Source organism: Vanellus vanellus (assembly GCF_965231255.1).
Source record: "Vanellus vanellus genome assembly, chromosome: 2".
NCBI classification, from domain to species: Eukaryota; Metazoa; Chordata; class Aves; order Charadriiformes; family Charadriidae; genus Vanellus; species Vanellus vanellus.
This window is the reverse complement of record NC_138906.1, coordinates 9,406,394-9,424,606: the sequence shown is the minus strand read 5'-3', so window position 1 is coordinate 9,424,606 and position 18,213 is coordinate 9,406,394. Positions and strand designations below refer to the sequence as shown.

The 18,213-nt window shown below is 43.7% G+C and overlaps 1 protein-coding gene across 1 annotated transcript in view; it reads right to left on the bottom strand.

Annotated features, from left to right (window-relative positions):
* Positions 1-18,213, bottom strand: part of DPP6 (dipeptidyl peptidase like 6) — a gene marked incomplete at its 5' end in the record, with an annotated part of 441,826 nt that overhangs the window by 147,065 nt on the left and 276,548 nt on the right. The window contains 2 exons of the mRNA XM_082479426.1: positions 1,788-1,862; positions 4,528-4,622. Coding sequence (XP_082335552.1) covers positions 1,788-1,862; positions 4,528-4,622 — 170 coding nt within the window. The remainder of the gene's footprint in view (positions 1-1,787; positions 1,863-4,527; positions 4,623-18,213) is intronic.

The window sequence follows — 18,213 nt, the reverse complement described above, 5'->3', positions numbered from 1 at the left end:
CACCCCCCGAATCTTCCCAAAGGTCATGTTTCCAGCTTGCCACCTCGGGTTTTCCTTTCTGCAAGAAGAGGTGGTGTGAGGGAGGGAGCCCCTGGCTGTGTGCCGCTCCCTCCCCTCCAGCCAGGCACCTCAGGCACCCCAAACCCCAAGTTATCCCAAAGCCACAGCTCCGCAAGCACTGAAACGTGGAGAGGAGGATGTGGAGGAAACATGTCCGGCCCATCCCTTCCCATCCCCATCCTCCTCTTCCTCCACTGCCTGCGCCAAGGCAGAAAGCGCAGCCTGGGCTGCAAAAGCCTTTGTAACCGCCCCTCGCAGATGTTCTGAATGTGCAGCCCTTCCGATGGGTAAAGGTTGAGAATAAAAAGGGATCTTCTAACTACTGCCTTTTAGGAATGAAATTTTTTCTCTCGTTATAATTTTTCGTGTTGTAGGATTTTTTCTCTCGTTCTCAGAGGACCTGAGGAAGCCCTCTCCACGCGGGGCTCTTCCAGCTTGCACAATGCATCTGAGCAGTGTCAGCACAGGGCTTCCACAGCCAAAGGCCAATCTCCACTAAAAGAACTGAATTTTACAAAACACCTCTGGCACACAAGGCAGGGGGGCTTTCAGGCAAAGGCTTTGCTTGCTCAGTGGCCATTAGGCTCTCTTCCCCATATTTAGATTTAACTTAACACTTCCCCATCCATCTCTGTCCAGAACCCTGCTAAGCTTCAGGTAAGTGAAGTTGCACCAACAATGATTTCCCAGCAAAAAGTCTTTACGCATTACCCCTAAAGTTTCTGATACCGTTTTATTTGAACTTTTTCTAACAGCAGGCATGGTTCTCCTGACTTTTATACCACTGTGAGTCAGGAATAACTCCAAAGATGACAGCAGAGAAATCAGATGAGCAACAGAGCCACAACCTCTACTACCTAAAGGACCATCAAATTGCCTTTGGTTAGCAGCTGAAACCAGATTTATTTTATGGAAGAAGAATTACGGTTGCTGGTGAACGAATTATTTTCATTTTGAGGAATTGGTGCAATTCTAGATTATGGAAACAAAATGTATGGGGCTTATAGTTTATCCAAGTAGTATGGCATAGCTATTATTCAAACATTTCAGGTTTTATACCAGCAGAATTTAAAAAGAACATAAATATTATTCATTCCCAAGAACTGCTTCCCATGTGTCTGGTTCTTTAGTCATCATTTAAAAATGACTCATTACACTCTTTTCTTTTGAAGTTTGGTAGAAAATTCACTCTAATCTAAAACTTAGTAGTAACTGAACGGTGATTTCTTACAAATGATTTATACCTAATCCTCTGAAGAAAAAGGATTTATAATGAAAGTGATAGCTCAACCCTAACTGCAGCACTGGGAATGGTGACACCATAATTAATGTATTATTTCAGTTGTGGGAGACACTGACAGTTGCTTTTTGTTCTTGGGAAGAAATTTATAGTGTGACTGAAAAAGGCACCACGGAAAAAAAAAAATTACACAGAAGAGGAATAGAAATCCTTGTAGCAAAGACACGTCCTTACAATCCCCCTCCCAAAGACTATAAAATCTTGGCTACGCCAGTATTTCCTCTACCGTGTAATTTATACCTTTCTCCTCTACTAGATGGCAGTATGACATGCTTTCAGAATATCTAAGTGGGGGTTTCTTTCTTTGTTTCTTAGGAAGTAATTAACTTAAAATAACATCTTACTGGCATAGAAGTTGAGGGGGGTGGGGGGGTGGGGGGGACCTCGCCAACGGCTGTGTATTTTGAAATCAAATCTATTTACTTACTGGTTCAACATTAAAAGCAAAAAGTGCATATTCCCGGTCAGGTGACACTTCATACCGAATAGCCTTTAAGGAGACCTAGAAAATAAATCAGAAATTGAAATAAATATTTTTCAGTTTTCAAATCAATAACATTTAGAACTAATTATTATGACCGTGTTTCTAATGATGAAGAGTACTACCAGACTAAGTGTCCTATCCTAAAATATAATACACCACGTCTCTTTTCAAAAACCGGAAATGTTATGTGGGCAAACATATGCTCCCATAAGAGAAAGCATAACTGCATTGTGACTCAGACCAGGCAGCTACCTCAAAAAAATCAGAATTTTCCTTACAAACCTACTGCTCGGTGGCTGGTGGGGCAGCTGTGGGCAGCAGGTAGGAGAAACCCCCGATAAATGTGAATTTATTCATTCCCTGCAATCACTGGCCAAAGTGCTGGAGATAACAAGCAGTGAATACCTGCTGGAACAAAGTATTATAAAGAGACATGACTACCTGTCTCAATTAAGACAAACACTGAGGAAAACTATCTCGTTTCCCCCAGTTAAAGAAGTCTTTGGGATGCTGCGGTCATACAGCTTTCCAGGTGCACCCTGATCTAGGTTCTGCAAAAACCTGTGCTGTAAGTCTTACTAACAAGAAGAGATATCTCAGAATTGTCAGGAATTACCATTTTCCTGTTCCACTTATCATTTGTACAGTGCAGACATCCCTTCTCCTGTCCGGTGTGTTTCAATATAATACATTGCTGGAGCACCAAGGTCTAAGAGAGGTGCCACTAACACACCACTCATCCATTACCTTTTAAATTTCATCCTCTCACCTACCAAATTAGATGTAAGTCCCTGAGAGATTCCTGAGGACCAAACTGGAAGGGGCAATTTTGGCTGCAGGAAAATGCACAGCATCCCACTGGGAGAGTCCTCCCCAAAGGCCAGCAAGGCTGGTGGCAGCGCGTGGAGAACCCAGGGGACAGCCACAGGCAGAGAGGACTGATCACAGCATCATAGAATGATTTGGGTTGGGATGGAGCTTTAAAGGTCATCTAGTCCGACCTCCCTGCAGTGAGCAGGGACATCTTCAACTAGATCAGGTTGCTCAGAGCCCCGTCTGGATGTTTGCAGGGATGGAGCATCTACCACCTCTCTGGGCAACCTGATGGGTTGATGGACCAGGATGGGGGGTGCCAGGGCAGCATGAGAGCCAGGCAGTGTCAGCATGAAGACAGAATTTATTTACTGTTATATTAATAACATGGAGAAAGGAAAACGTGCCAAGGTTGCAAAAGTTTTTCTGACCCATGCCTAGGAAGAAAGAGGACAAAGACAACGTGCCTGGATGAGGCGTAATGACAGCTTTTGTATTGGGACTTTTTGGATTAACATGGAGGTGACGTTCTGCAGATTTATTTACCAAGAGGGCAGAGGAGCAAGGGAGTAGGGAGGCAGGGGCAGTAGGGAGTCCACAGCATGAAAAAGTAAGATTATCTCGTAACACTGTGCTTTTCTTCCAAATGGCAAAAATTACATACCGGGGGAATAAAAGGAGGCCAAATGGAAGCAGTTTGACTTCAACAGATGTCAACATTGAAGGAAGCCAGCCCATTCCCTTACCATTGGCAGAATTATAAAGAAAGGGGTTATGCTGTGGTGAAAGAGGATTGCTTACGTGATGTAGCGAAGGTTGAATGTTAAATAATAATTCAGTGATAAATTCTTTGTCTCATTAAAGAAGAATTAATACTGCTTGAGCTTTCTATGAGTCGTACACTCATACTGCAAAATAAAGTCAGCCTGGAATGTGGTTTTATCCTTTTCCTTGTAGATTTACTTTTAGCTTTTGAGTTTCTAAAGCTGTTTTCTACAGATCTTGGGTCATTAAGATAAGTCTCTGTTAGCTACCCTCTGCTTTTGTAGTTTTGCAATGATACAGTACAACAAAACCACCTCAAGTTAATCAAAACTTTAAGCAGGTATCGCCTAAGTGACATTTTTACCAGGACAACGTGATTCATATCTCACTGTTGGAGCACACCAAAGTGTATTTTACTTCAGAAATTAAATTCTTACAGGAAATATTGAAAACACTCTGACATTTAATGTTCTAACTTCTGACACAATGCTGGCTTCCTCTTCTACAAAAAACAATGCTACAGAACACTTTTGTCATTATAAATAATACTCTGCATCAGCTGTGGATTTATTTTCTTCTCATTCATTTTAATAGCCACCTACCAACTTCTTTTTCCAATAATTTCTAAGGGTTCTTCTCATATGCAAACCATTTCCATTCATCAACACTATTCATTAACAACACTGAAATTACATTTCAGCCATTAGGCAGGAAAAATCAGCAAATCCACAAATTAAAAAATAAGTATGTGCATGGAGGAATGTGGAGAACGCTACCAACAGACAGTAAATTGTATCAATTGTCTTTTCTATTAAGCATGCAAAGATGCGAATTATGCATCTTTCAATTATATATGATATGCAAGACTAGCTTCAAATATCCATATGATACTTTTCTGTAGTATGAAAGAAACTGAGCTTGCAGAATAATAACAAAAGTTGGAGTTCAATTTCACATTATCAGTCATTGCGTAGCCCCATAGTATTACCGGTGTACTGCTTCTCCTCGACAATACATGAAGTTGAAACCCAAGTCATTTTCTGCTTTACTGATCCGACTGCAAGAGAACTGTGAAATTCTGCTACTCATTATAGAAAATACTTACAATCTTTTTGTTTTCTATTAATATTGTTGAATTGTTAGTTTCGACGTTCCTCAGAATCACTGTGCCATTCTGGTTTCTATAAATGAATTCATTATCTGCAAGGAGGAAGAGAAAAGAACGTTAAGGAAATCTGAAATTGTCTGTTTGTATAGAACCTAATTATGGGCTTGAGTCAAAAGGATTGCCGGGACTTTTCCTCTAAAGAACACATTTATTTATTTACTTATTTATTTTAATGCAGCCATTGCTGTGATGTTAAAGTGGCTCCCAGGATAGTCATCAAACAATGTGGTTAGTGTTTGTCACATGTTTATTCTGCCACGCTTTCCCAAAGCTGAATGCAAGAGGGTGACCTGTTTTGAATGCACATCGACAGCTTGCTATATTATTAGTGTAGAAAAAAACAAGGTTAAAAAACATTCCTTATGCTTAAAGCCTTCCAAGATCCTCAGTCTCTGTAGGAGTTTAATAAGCCAGATGCCTAGAAAGTCTCTGAAAGTTGAAGGCAAATCACCCTCTAACAAAGCAGGTCCTGGAGCCTCATATTGTGCAGATCTTCCAGCATCACCGTTTGTACCGCAAACTTATACCAGAAGGAGATGCACGCAAAGAAATTGCCATTTTCACATGGAACAAGACAAATCAGCTTGTTCCTATTGCACTTTGGGACTACTCCAGCACTCGGAACATCTGGACAAGGACAACAATCCCCTCTGGTAGCTGCTGCACAGGCAGGAGATAGACTCCAGCTCTCAGAGCTCAAAATCTACGTGACAGAAAGGCTGGGACAGACGTATGAAAGAGATTCCAAATGAGGGTTGGGTGCCAGGTCAAAGGTTCAGGATGAAAAAACATTACAATAAAGGGTTGTCATCTTGTCAGATGTCACAAACTGAAGTTCAAGTCTGATCGGTGCTTGCAGGCACTGCCCCACATATAAAACATAAAACATAAGTCCCAAGCACACTGCTATTAAAAAGATTCAGCAGCTTTTCTTGACACAGGAGTGGGGCTACTGTTTTTTTTCAACCTGGCTAAATTAAGATCGAGAACGGATGGATCCCACCAAACTTCTGCCTCCAGTTTCAGCCAAGGAAACAATTCCTCCTTGCCTGCCCTCACTGTGGCGACCCCAAGGTGGCTACCATGGTGCATCCACAAGTGTTAGGGACATGTGAATGGTTAAACATTATCCATGGGTTGTCCTGGGATGAGCCAAAGTGAATTTAAATCCTACCAGATTCATAAAAGCACAGACCCAACTCATTGTAACCACAAAGAGGTGTGCACTGCCCAGCTCAGGGTAACCTGCTGAAGGCCACACCAATTACAGACATTCAGCTCTTCCAAAACTTTGGTGTACAGAACTGGCATACTCCTTCCTTCCTTATCCATGTTTCAGTCTTTTTTTAATTTCTAAACTGGTAATCCTCATCACAGTCATTAACCATCTTTGTAAACTGCTCTGAAAGTGCAGATGAAAAGCTTCTACGCTCTACTTAATACTATCGATAAAAACAGTCATCTCCTACATATCACAGTTTTACATGCAAGAGTAGGAAGAAAAGTCTTTTCTGAGACTGGGACGAATCAGATTCTGTGAGGCAAAACTGTTGCTGCAGTACAGATGATCCCCTCCATACAACAAGATTTTAGCGACTTAAGATTCCCAGCATCCAAATCACAGCAGAGGCCTTCAGACTCATAGGCAAAGTTCTCAAAACATCTCTTTCTTTTAATTACGGAATAAATTTTATCAACACCTTTGGTCCTGAATAAAAAATGCAGGATCTGAATTAGATTAAGACTTGCATTTGAGACCAGAATAATAAAGAGAGTTCCTGTTTGGATTTGACAGTATTAAATTTTGTCATTAGTTCTGCAGTGTTGTCCACGGGCACGGTATTTTCATAAGCACGCCTGATTATATTTAGAACTTTAAAATATTACTTCATACGATTTATGACTGAACAAACTAAGATTCTTCAACCTGAAAAAGAAGTGAGTGAACAGAACTAGGACATAAGTCGAAAAAGTCGTAAGCGGCATGGAGAAGATAAATAATGAATGCTTGTACCCTGCCTTTTCCAAAATAAATATTAGGAGGCATTAAATGGCACCAGCCACTGACAGATTCGACACAAATAAAAGGGATTATTTCTTCACGCAGAAGGTAAACAAACTGTGGAAGTCACAGCCCCAGAGTAGAGCAGATGCCAGGACTGCATACGGATCCAAACAAGAATTAGAAAAATGGAAGAAAAATAATGAAAGATTATGGGTCTTGAGGGGAGACGCTTTTCATAAACCCCTCGAACCTGAGAGTGTGATGGACTAGAAGCATATCCCCAATTATCATCTTGAGAAATTTACCCACTTTTTGAAATCTTCCCTAAGCATTTGCTCTTGTCCCGGACCAGACATCAAAAGACAATCTCTGGGGTCTGATCCAGCACCGATTTATTTACAATTCTAACTTCCAGCTTCTGGAATTTAGGAAGTGATACAATAAAGGGTGTTAACGCTCCCTACACACCTTGCCTTTCTGTCCTTAGGCCATTAAGGCTGAAGCATCATTTTTTTATATGGGGAAAGTATACAGTCCAAATTTTTTTGCAGGTATTCCAGAAATAACAGGAATAACTAAACTGAGAGACAGAATATTACCCAACTATCAGACATTTTGCAAAAGATTACTGCATTAATAATCACCCTATGTCAACAACACAGAATGTTTTCCAATTACCAACTAAGTTCTAGGCAGAAAAATCACTTTTTAAACATGGCCAGCAAAGCATTTGGATAATTGGAAGCCTCTCAGGGTATTTCCTAATTACAGAAATAACTAGCAATGCAACTGAGCTCAAAGTTCAGTACACAGGTAAAGTAGCTTATTAATCTAATGAGTCTGTGGGGCTGTTTAATATTTGGTAGCTGTTCCTTGAGCATTGCTTGAGCGGATGGAAGTTACATTACTGCCCGTAATGACATTGCTACTAAACTTTTATTGCTCTCTATGCTCCAAAAAAACCCATAACATTTTAATAAACTGTGAAACTTCAAGACGATTACATAAAAGTTGCTCCATAGTTGGAAGTAGGAGATGAAAGACTTTCCCGTTATTTGTTAAAGTGTAACAAGTTTAAAACGAGGTGCTAATCTGCTGCATGTACTTCTGGTATGAAAAAGGAAGAATAAATGAAGCAGCGCTGATTTGTTAAGGCTGTAAATCTTGCTATTGTATTCAATACAAGCCATCAACACAGCATCTGAATTAATGAACAGAAAATTGGTCTGCTTAAGAGAAGAACAAATTGATCTGCATTATATTCCAAGCAAAACACTGTGAGGTTTATTCGGTCTGTACGTCGTATTATCTTAGTCCTCAAAAGAATCAATGAATAATATTCTTGGACTTCTGTTTTGAAATGTGTGATTTCTTCCAGTGCAAGAGCATTTATTTAAATGGGACGTACCTCAATCAAAGACAAAAAGCAATGCAGCAACCTCTGTCTGTAATGAATTCTGTCCAGCGAGCTGATGAGAATTTGCAGCCTGATTTATAGTTGTCACCACAGCTGATAAAGGTCATCACTGCATCTCATTTTTTATACCTGCCTTTCTTTGGGGCTGGTGTTCAGTGTAAATGATGCTGAAAATTGTAACTTTCAGGCATAAAGCCATTTACTCCATTATATAATGGATTTCTTCAACAGCAGAGTTCACTTCGCCAGCTCCTCCCCCTCCTTCAACTTCCAGGAAATTGTCTGGTCGGTAGAATATATTATGTGCCTGCGAGCGTAGACACAGATACGCAGTCACGCTTACAAAAGCGACCGACTACAAAAAGCGGTGATTGCTAGAAATAACAGAGCAGCCACAGTGCTGTACAGAGCCAGCACAGAGGAAGGGGGGAGCCGCCGCGGCAGAAATTTTTAAAAACCTTCTAAGCGGAACGGATGGAATCAGGAAACCCACGGCCAACGATGTACTTGCAGCGTCAGCGCTTCCCAGCTCCTTTGTACACGTCTTTCTTAAATTCAGTCAGGAAATGCGCGCCCAGAGGAAACAGCCCCGGCGACGGGGAGCTCGTGTCCCTCGCAGCCGCTGAGCCCTCCCCGGGAACAGCACCCACGGGGGCTTCCTGAGCCTGGCAGCTCTGCCCGCCGGCCTCTTGTTTAGCCTGAAACGAGGCAAAATGCTGGGATTTTTCTTAAGAGAATAACGCGTTAAAGCACTTACAGCCCCAGTGCAGGTTTGGCGTTTTCCTGGCCGACCCTTCCCAAGGTTTTACCGTCAGAAAAAAGCACGGGGGCACTGGAAACTTGCCCAGCAGCGCTGCCATGACGCCGCAACTGGAAGTGGCAGTTGAAACTCAGGAGAAAGATCATGAGGCCGTCACTGGTACCATTTGGGGACCCCGAATCATCAGTTCAACCCGCAGAGGCAGCCTAAACAGCCAACAAAATGCTGGATGCCACCAAGGGAGCAAGACAGCATGGGTCATCTGCCATGATATAAACCAAGGGAGTACAAAAGTTCACAGACAACCGATAAACTGACAGATGTTAAAGGAAATAGGCAGGATACAGCCTCTGTCATGCCTAATGCAGGGCTGCCTCATTACGGACCACTAAAAGGGGCCAGGCTCAAGTCCAACATGGCATCAGCTATTGCCATGGTTAGAGACGCAACGCTGGGCTGGAGGAGCCGCTGCCTGAGCCAACACCCCTTCTTTTTACATTGCTGTGCCCCAAAGTGGGCACCAGATTAAAGAGCTCATCACAGTGGACAAGAAGGTCTGGGACAATCTTACCTCTAGAAAGAGTAAGTTTGAATGCTGGCAGTGCGAAGAAGCTGAAGGAATTACATCCAGCTACAGGAACGCAGATTTGCATTAGCAGCAGTGCTCACAAATTTATGGCTGCGCAGCTTCTCTGATGTGACTAAGTACACACTATCAGAGATGAGAGACCGGTTTATAAGATAATAGGAGGACCCGCATGCTTTTGAGGAGAATTTTCATGATTTGTCAGAGATTAGGGACAGCAGAAAGCAGAACCATGTGATAAAATATGGGGAGGAATAGTAATTTAAATCCAGCTCTAAAAAAAATATTTTTTAATAAAATCATAATTCTCTTCCAGTTCAGCAACTGATGAATGAAAGGCAAGAAAAAAAAGTTATGAAATTCACATGCAGCAAGTTAGCAGTACCAGTTGCGGAAAGGCAGAAAGTAGCATCAGGACTGTTAGGACAACTCCAGTCATTTAGAGCCACAGACTTAGAGGAAAAGGCGACTTCTCAATTCCTGTAGTTTCAGATCAACAGACGTGAAAGATAATTGAATGAGTCTCAGTCTGATGAAAGTCAGCATCGGGGGAATTATCGTTCTCAATCCCTAAGATTAAGGGAGATTGGTGAATAAAGGAAACGTAAGTCCTGAAGTTGTTCTGAACCATTTCAGATAAATGAGCCTCCAGATACCAGCATGGCCAGCAAGGCTGGCAAACAAATTACGCCATGTCAAGAGAGCCGAGGGCAGCACGGCCCGTGGGAGCGAGCCCGCATCCCTCCCCGGGGACCGAGGTCACATTGCACCGGGCCACGTGCACCGCTGGGCTGGAGCTCTGCGCTGGCACAGCCAATGTCATGGGGCCACCAGGAGAGGACTGGGCACTCTGCTGGTATTTCTCATCCCTGCTGCTATAGGAAGGTCCTTGATAGACCTGACCTCGGGCCTGTCCCAGCTGGCAGGCAGTTGGCATCCGATGTGAGTGGGGTTAGAAACCCCGAAGGAGTCCTCTGAACTTCGGAAGAAGTGAAAACACCATATCCTATTCAACCCAGCGAAGCCAATTACTGCAACTGGAAACGAGTCAAGAGCGTCACCCTCTCCCTTCCAAAAAAGAAATGCTGTTGTGGGGCGTTTAATGACCCAAAGCAGGATTTTAGAATTCTGTCTGACATCTGAAGCCTTCCACCAGCCCTGCGGCCCTTCCCGCTGCGCGCGGGGCGTCCCACCGCACTCAGCCAGGAGGAGCCCTCTCCTTTGCTGATGGTGACGGCAGCGCCTGAACTGGCCGAGGGTTTCTTGGCGCCCTCCCAGGCAAGTATCGATCAGACACAACTGGTTAGCGCTCACTATCTAACAAGATAATGGGCAGGATGGTTGCAACAGTAGGACATGTTTTTTCAGACAGAGTTGGTATTTTCAGACTGGCAACAACAGGTACTACAGTTGTATTCATTTGGAAAAATACATGAGGATGAGACAGTGGAATTACCAAACTAAAAAAAAAATAAAATTATTCTGCTTGTTTAGCATCCCAACAAGTTTTCTGAAGGGCCGGGTGAGCCCCAGCACACTGGATGGAGACCAGAGGTGGGGAAAGGAGTGGGCGGACTCCTCGGGCGGGCTGGGGCATCTCACAGCCCTCACACACACATGCCGCAGCGAAAGCGAAGGGTCTGGCTGGAGACAGCAAACCTCGCCTATCCACAGCAGACCTGCAGCACGCAGGGAAAAAAAAAAAAAAATACTGGCTTGCAGTGATTACCCATGTTCGCAGCATCAAGGAGGGGCTGCCGGTTTACACTGAAATACAGTGTGTCTCTGTGGGAACGGCGTCACGACCGAATTGGGTAGCCGGGCAGGCCGTGGGCTCGGCAGCCGGGGGTGTTCGCCGCTGTGGCTATCAGTACTCGCACCCGCAAGCCAGCCCAGGCGCAGCAGAGCCCCGAGGGGCAGAGCAGCCCGGCAGCGCCAGGCAAAGCTCCGGGGGCGCAGGCGCTTAGTGCAGCCGTCCCCGCAGCTCACGCGAGCATCTCGCGCGGAAAGTAAACTGCGGGGCACTCGGGATGTCCTGTGAAAGAAAAGTGCTTTCTGAGTGACGCGGGGGAGGAAATAGAAGCTGGGGTTAACGGGCTGCTGTGCATAGGGCCAAGACCTTAGAAAAACCCTTAATCCTGCCAGATGCAGCACACGCACAGGCCTGCTATCTTCTGAGGCCGGTTTTGAGAGAGAGAGACGGAGGTTTTGGAAAACAAGGGAAGTGGAGAAGAAAACGACAGAACAGGGTAAATTCACAGAGGAAATTAAAGCTTTCAGAGGGGAAAAAAAAAAAAAAAAGCAAACATTAACAAGAAGCACCAAACAAGAGGAAGAAGGTGGAACGCGATACGAGCGGGGAGAAAGACGAACACAGGCAGGCTTAGGGAAATACTTATTTCACTTTGCTTTCATGAACGGGGAAATTATATCTTATTTAGTAGGCCTGCAGGATTATTGACACACGTAGGACAATATCTTCCTAAAGGGAGTCATGCAGGAGAGTGCCCTCCCCGCCAGGACCTGCACTCCCTGGGGCAGGTATGGGTTACCCCTCAGAAAAGCCCAGGGAACAGATGTTCAACAAACGCTAGGACAATGCGCTTATTAACTGCTGTAAAACTCAGCCACATCGAACATAATGCAAAATAAAAGCACAATCAGTCCCCGATGGAAGCCTGTTCAAGTGTCCAGACAGATGCAATCCCAAATTCAGGTGGAAAAGACCACCATTGTGATGATGCATTTAACACTACGATGTGCTGTTCTTTCAAGACATAGTGCAGGGCACCTATTTGATATTTTTAGCATGTACCCATAGAAAAGTGAATCCGCAATTCCCTCCGCAGAGCAGAAACCAAGCTTGTTTTGATATCGAGCTGCTTCCCAGAGAGAAAATCCAGGGAAAGCTTCCCATCCCCTGTCCCCTGGTGCTGCGGTAGCTGGCTCTGGGACAACAGAGAGGGAGGGAGGGAAGGAGCACGAGTGGTGAACAGCAACGAAACCCCACTTCCAGACCCACAGCTTCACCCCACCCTCAGTCAGAGCTGGTCCTTAGGTTCTCGTAGACCTTGGCGCTTGTAACTCATCACAGCCCTCTGCGTTTTGTCTTCAATCCACCTGCCCTCCACCGGCAACTCCTTTTTCTTCAGCCTTGCTACTCTGCAGCACAGAAGTAAGAGTCTGTTAGACTTCGTGATGCTGATGCAAGGGAGCAACGGGAGAGAACAGCTTGCCTTTAACAACATCGCTACAGTCTTTAATTCCAGGAGACAACTGAAATCCCATTTTTATCTTTCTAGCATTATGGGTCATTATCCCTTTACTGTTTCCAGCATTATTTTTTTTTTTTTTTCACATGAGAGGAAAGGAAAACTTCTTTAAATAGGTGATTTACCGTAATTTAGCTGAATGCTGCATTGGTACATTAAGTAAGTGCAACATGACAGAATGTGCTTTATTATGCACAAGTAGTTTAATTGCTCATCACCTCAATGCAGTTGCACTTGGTGCACCAATATAGCACTTTCACAGTAGTGCCGGTAAAATAAAACACAATTATAGCTCAGCAAAATTCCCATATCAACACGCATCTCTAGCAGGCTTGTAAATCAACTTGTCAAAAGCTCAAAGAAGGCTGAGTCTTGGGAAAACTTAAAACGATAAAAATCAGTAATGCCAGCCTGTTTCTTTTTTTTTTTTTTTTTTTGTCTAATCCCAAATCTTTCAAGATCCAAACTCAAAAATCCATCTTATTCAATCTCATTGACCTCAGCACCAAGCCTGAAATCACCTTTGAAATGTCAGTCCCAAATCTGAAACCAGGTACAATTCTGCTGCTGCCTCTCATTTGTGAGACTGAACTCCGCTTCAAAGAGCCCCAATCTGGGAACCCTGTAGGCTCAGATCAGGGCTCAGTGGCATAGGCATGAAAAGCTGAAGTCCATGTGAGAAACAGAGAACTCGTTTCAACTTCAAATAACTCCTCTTCCCTGCTTCTACCTGCCTTTATAACACACGGAGGGGAAAAAAGAGAGACACGACAATTAGGAAAAAAATGAGTGAGAAATCCTCTGAGTAAATCCCTTTTGACTTCATCCAGGGCAAATCATCCTGATTACAAAACTGCTGCAAAATTCTATCAACAACAGTAAAAACGTACGTATTATTGCTTGCTGCCCTCGGTTTGTCTCTCTGTAATGACTGATGGCAGCGTGGGGACTTTGCAGTGCGCTGACCTGACTCTGGCGCATTCCAGAGCCGAGAAATCTTCCTCAAAAATTCTCTGCCATCTTCTTTTCCTGTGCAGTTGTGCTCATGCCGTGTGCTTTTCAAACCCCGCACGTTACAGCAGGACAAGTGCAGATGACCCCTAGGTTACCCGCGTCCGGACAGCTGGCGATACCAGATTACACCCGTCCCTTTGATTCCCTGCCAGAAACTCCCCACATTCAGCACAGGCCAAAAGCAATTTATCCCTGAAAAAACTCCTAATTTCCCAGGAAACGGTGCCTGATGCCCTCAGCCACACCCCACATGTTTTTTTTCATGGTCTCACCACGTGCCTAAACAGCAAAACAAAGTGCGGAGAACAGGTCGCGTGTATCGGCCCATCCCAGCTCCGCAGTGGGGCTGGCGTGGGCGGCGCAGCCCCACATAGGCAGCGACACAGACTTTATCGGGAGTATGAAACCTCCAGGGCTTTTGCCGTAGTAGTTGCTGGCTCCTATGAGAGCCTAAGTTACCATACCCGCTTGGTCATCCCCACCTTGCCTGCTCCGTGCAGGTACACCTGCTCCAAGGACACCCTGGTTGTCCCCCTGCTCAGTGCAGCATCGCTCGGAGACCACTCTCTCCTCTGCCAAACGCACCGGGTCTTACCTGCCTCCTTCAGCTCGGCTTCACGCAGGGGAGTGCGTAATCCAAAGCGTTACACGTAAATGTAATAACCCATTCCACACGGAGAAAAAAGGCAATCCACGAATAAATTTTCATTAAAATGTGACCCCACAGCTTGCTTTCTTGGTTCCTCTGTGCATTTCCTTGTCTCCCTCTCTTTGCCCCCCAACCAAACTACACTGGTTACTGGCCATGATGGGAAGAACACATAAAACTTCTTTTTTTCCCCTTTCCGTTAGTAAAATGGGCAGAGTACTGAAATTCCAGTACAGACTGAATGAGATCTTTGTATAGTAACGAGCAAATTTTCTCTGTATACAGCTCTGGATAAAGTTTTAATAATCTTTGTGTGCAATACTTCACGATCCCTTTTTTGCTACTCTGTCATCGCAGATGGGTCTGGCGAAGTATGACTGTGCCGAAGTCCAACTGCAAAAGGGGTCTGGCAGAGCCGTGGCCAGCGCCTTGACCTCAGGCTTTTGAAAATCAAGGCGGATAAGACGCGAAATAAATCCAACATCCAACGCATTTTGGTTCCCGGTGTTTGATTACTGGTTTTGGACTGGTCACAAGAGGGCACCATATTACAGAGCCGATGGAGACACTTTCAACACTTGCAGAGAACCATTAATAAATAATTGAATGCGACGCTGCGGACCTGGCAAGGAACTGCGCCTGGAGGGGAGCAGAGACTCCTCACGCCCAACTGGAAGGGAAGCGCTAACGGGAGGAGAAGTTTGCAATTATAACCTACAGTCCCACTGTTTTTAGACTAACCGATGAGGGAATGAAAAAAAACGAGTGTCAGCTGAGTAAATAGCTTTCCCTTAACATCTCAAATGAGTTCGCCTGCAGTGACTGGGCCGGCTCCTGCAGGGAGCCCCACACCAAATCCCAGAAATGATTCCTGAATTTCTTATTTCACCTGTTCTTGTTCCTATTCCTCTCTCTGCCAAGGAACAGGCATGGTGCACCACTCACTGCCCCGCATCATCACGGTCTCGAACCAGCAGTGGTTTGCTGCTAAGAGGGCAAACATGCTGATGCAGGTGCTGAAGCAAAAGAGCCGATACAAACACCTGGTTTAAGTGTAACGGATGAAAAACCGTTACACGAAAAGAATGACTGGACCGTTCTTGAATCCTGGTCAACCTTTTGTCCAAAAGTGTCTTCTCAGTGGGTTCTCAATGGGTTAACAACTTTCAGCAGATGGCGTTAAAACCAAAGAATGCCCTTATTCAATGAAAAGAACTTGACTTCTTCATATTTTCCTTTATTTTCTATATCTTGGCATAAGTTCCTTGTTTCTCACGGCAATTCTTCTTTTTATTGTGCATTTCCATGCTTCTGTCATGGTCTTTATCCTTCTCTGGACCATGTCTATACCCACTACAATCTATCTTTCTTGGACGGAGCAACTCAAACTCAAGGTGATAATGTCCCTCAAACTGGATCAAAACATGCTATTTTCGGTATTGTTCTCTCCTGAATATAGTCCAATATCATTTCCCCTAAAAGAGTTGATTGCAACAGAAAATTGATTATACGTTCTCAGTTTCCTGCCCTAGGAGAAGGAAAGCAAATATGAAATATGGAATTCTAATAAACCCTCTCCTGTTTTTCATACTGATACTATTCTCTCTTGATAATTTAGCCATATCAGCCATTCTGTGCCCATTAGGGAAAAAAAATCAGTAATATTACAATTATTGGTATATAATTCTACTTATAAATATATCTTACTTTGTGAGGCATTAAAAATAGAAAAGAAATAAAGAATAAATGTTAAAGGTTAATTTGGTTTAAGGCCTTATCTTATGCATGCTACTGAGTTTGGTATTAGCTAAATGCTGCAAGGCAGAAGGTAACAGTAAACCCTCACAAATGCTGCCCCTGAAATTAAAACCTGGAAGAAGGAAAATACAGAACACATGGAACAAATATACATATGTACACATATACTCTTGGTGATATTTTAAATAAAGGTTTTAAGACATTTTTTACGTCACAGTTCACAGCCCACACTCCCACTGGGAAGGAGAATAAGGAAGTAAAAGATACCTCCAAATTATGAATAAGGGTCCTGGTTATGCACAAGTCTTTCCAAAAAAATATGTCTTTGTTCTGGCTTGAGATAAAGTAGAACTTTCTTTTTAGCAATCTCACATTTCAGTTAAGCCTCCTCTAACTCTCTGAAATTAACAGCATATTTTTTCAGACACTATCTTCTCTAGAGTGGTGAGACCTGATGTTTCTAATTTATACCAAGGAATGGTATGCAGAGAGGCTCCTGCTTATGCTTATTGCTCTAACACCCAAGGACTTTGTTATTGGCCCCGTTGGAGGGTCGGAAGCAGAAAAGTGTAGTGGGGTCCCACCTGCGGGGAGGAGCGGACAGGACAGGTGACCCAAAACTGACCAACCGGGTATTCCATCCCATCTGCCTCATGCTCAGTATAAAAGCTGAGGGATCAACGGATCAGCTCTCTTCCTTCAATGGCCGACGTCTGAGGACTCTGTTCGTCTGCCTGTGATCCCGATCCTGAATCCAGATCTGGAATCCAGTTCCCGTCCATCACTGAGTCCAGTTGGAGACTGCCCCAGTGCCAGCTGGTGATGAGATCATCATCCTGGGAGTTTGATACTGATTTTGTATATTTTGTATATTTTGTATATATTTGTATATATTTCATTATTTAATTTTTTGATATCATTATCTTTTCTTTTATTATTTTATTATTAATATTTCATAAAAATTAGTTTAGTTTCTTTTAATTTCATGAGCCTCCTTCTGTCTCATCCTTCTCTCCCTGAAGGGAGGTGAAGGGAGAGGGTGGTGACAGCACCCGTCGTTCATTTCAGTGGCCAGTCCAGCCCAAACCACGAGAGTCTTGTAAAACGAGTCAGCTCATCAACCGAAGCAGTAATAAACAGCAGCGAAAACATCTTCACGTGGCCCAGTGTATGTGCGTTAACCCCACTGGGGTGCGAATGGGCCAGCTCAGCCCCCGCTGGCTCCGCTCTGCTGATGCTGCCAGCCAGGTAAGCAACCAGCCCCCGCTGCAGGAGCAGGTTTGGGGTATGGGCTCATCTTGTCCACTAGGAAACAGGAAAATTGACTGCCCAGCAGAGAACAAGTTTTTCTTCGGGCGAAAATAAATTAAACTATTGGAAAAATTTCTGGACGCTTCGTCCAGTCAAAATTGGTGGATTTTATATGTTTGTCCAAGTCTTGCTGGCTCTTCCCAACCCGCCTGAAGGTACCATGACATTCAAATATTCCTGCAGGGCAGGCACGGCAAGGCCAACGCTTCCAAGCAGCACCTGAACTGACTTACTCTGCTTAAATGATCACAGTGAACGTAACTGCAATGAGGCCAAAGTCTTTGTGAACTGCTGGATTTACCACCCCCGCAATGTACCCTCGATTTCTTACAAGTTCCAATGCATGCCAAAATAACCATCATTTATCCAGTAGATCCAAAATTTTGCCCTTTATGGGGAAATTGCTTCTGAGCTGAAACAATTTTTTTTTCCCATTTTTGGCTTAAGATTTTGAAATTTCCCACTGCCTTTTTACTGGACTTTGTTTAATTTTACCATCCATGCCGTTGTCAGCTGCCCTCTCTGGAAAGTGAATAAGCTTTGAAGCCGACTTCCAAATTTTGTGAATTATTAAAAATCTTAAGCGTTGGCAAATCAGCTGTAAGGCTTCAAAAAACTTGATTTTTTTAATATATCCTTTTGAATGAAATTAAACATAGGATTCTTTTCCAAGTGTGTTTAGCCCGTGGAGGGACATTTAGAGATAATTTTAACAAACTCTTTGAGAACAAAAAAAAATGTAAGGTTTATTTCTTTCTCTTTTTGAATCAAAGTAAGTATTTTTGTAAGTCACCTGTCCCCGGCAGCTGTGACTTTAAGTCAAGTAGCAAAATGAACGTCTGGCACGGTAC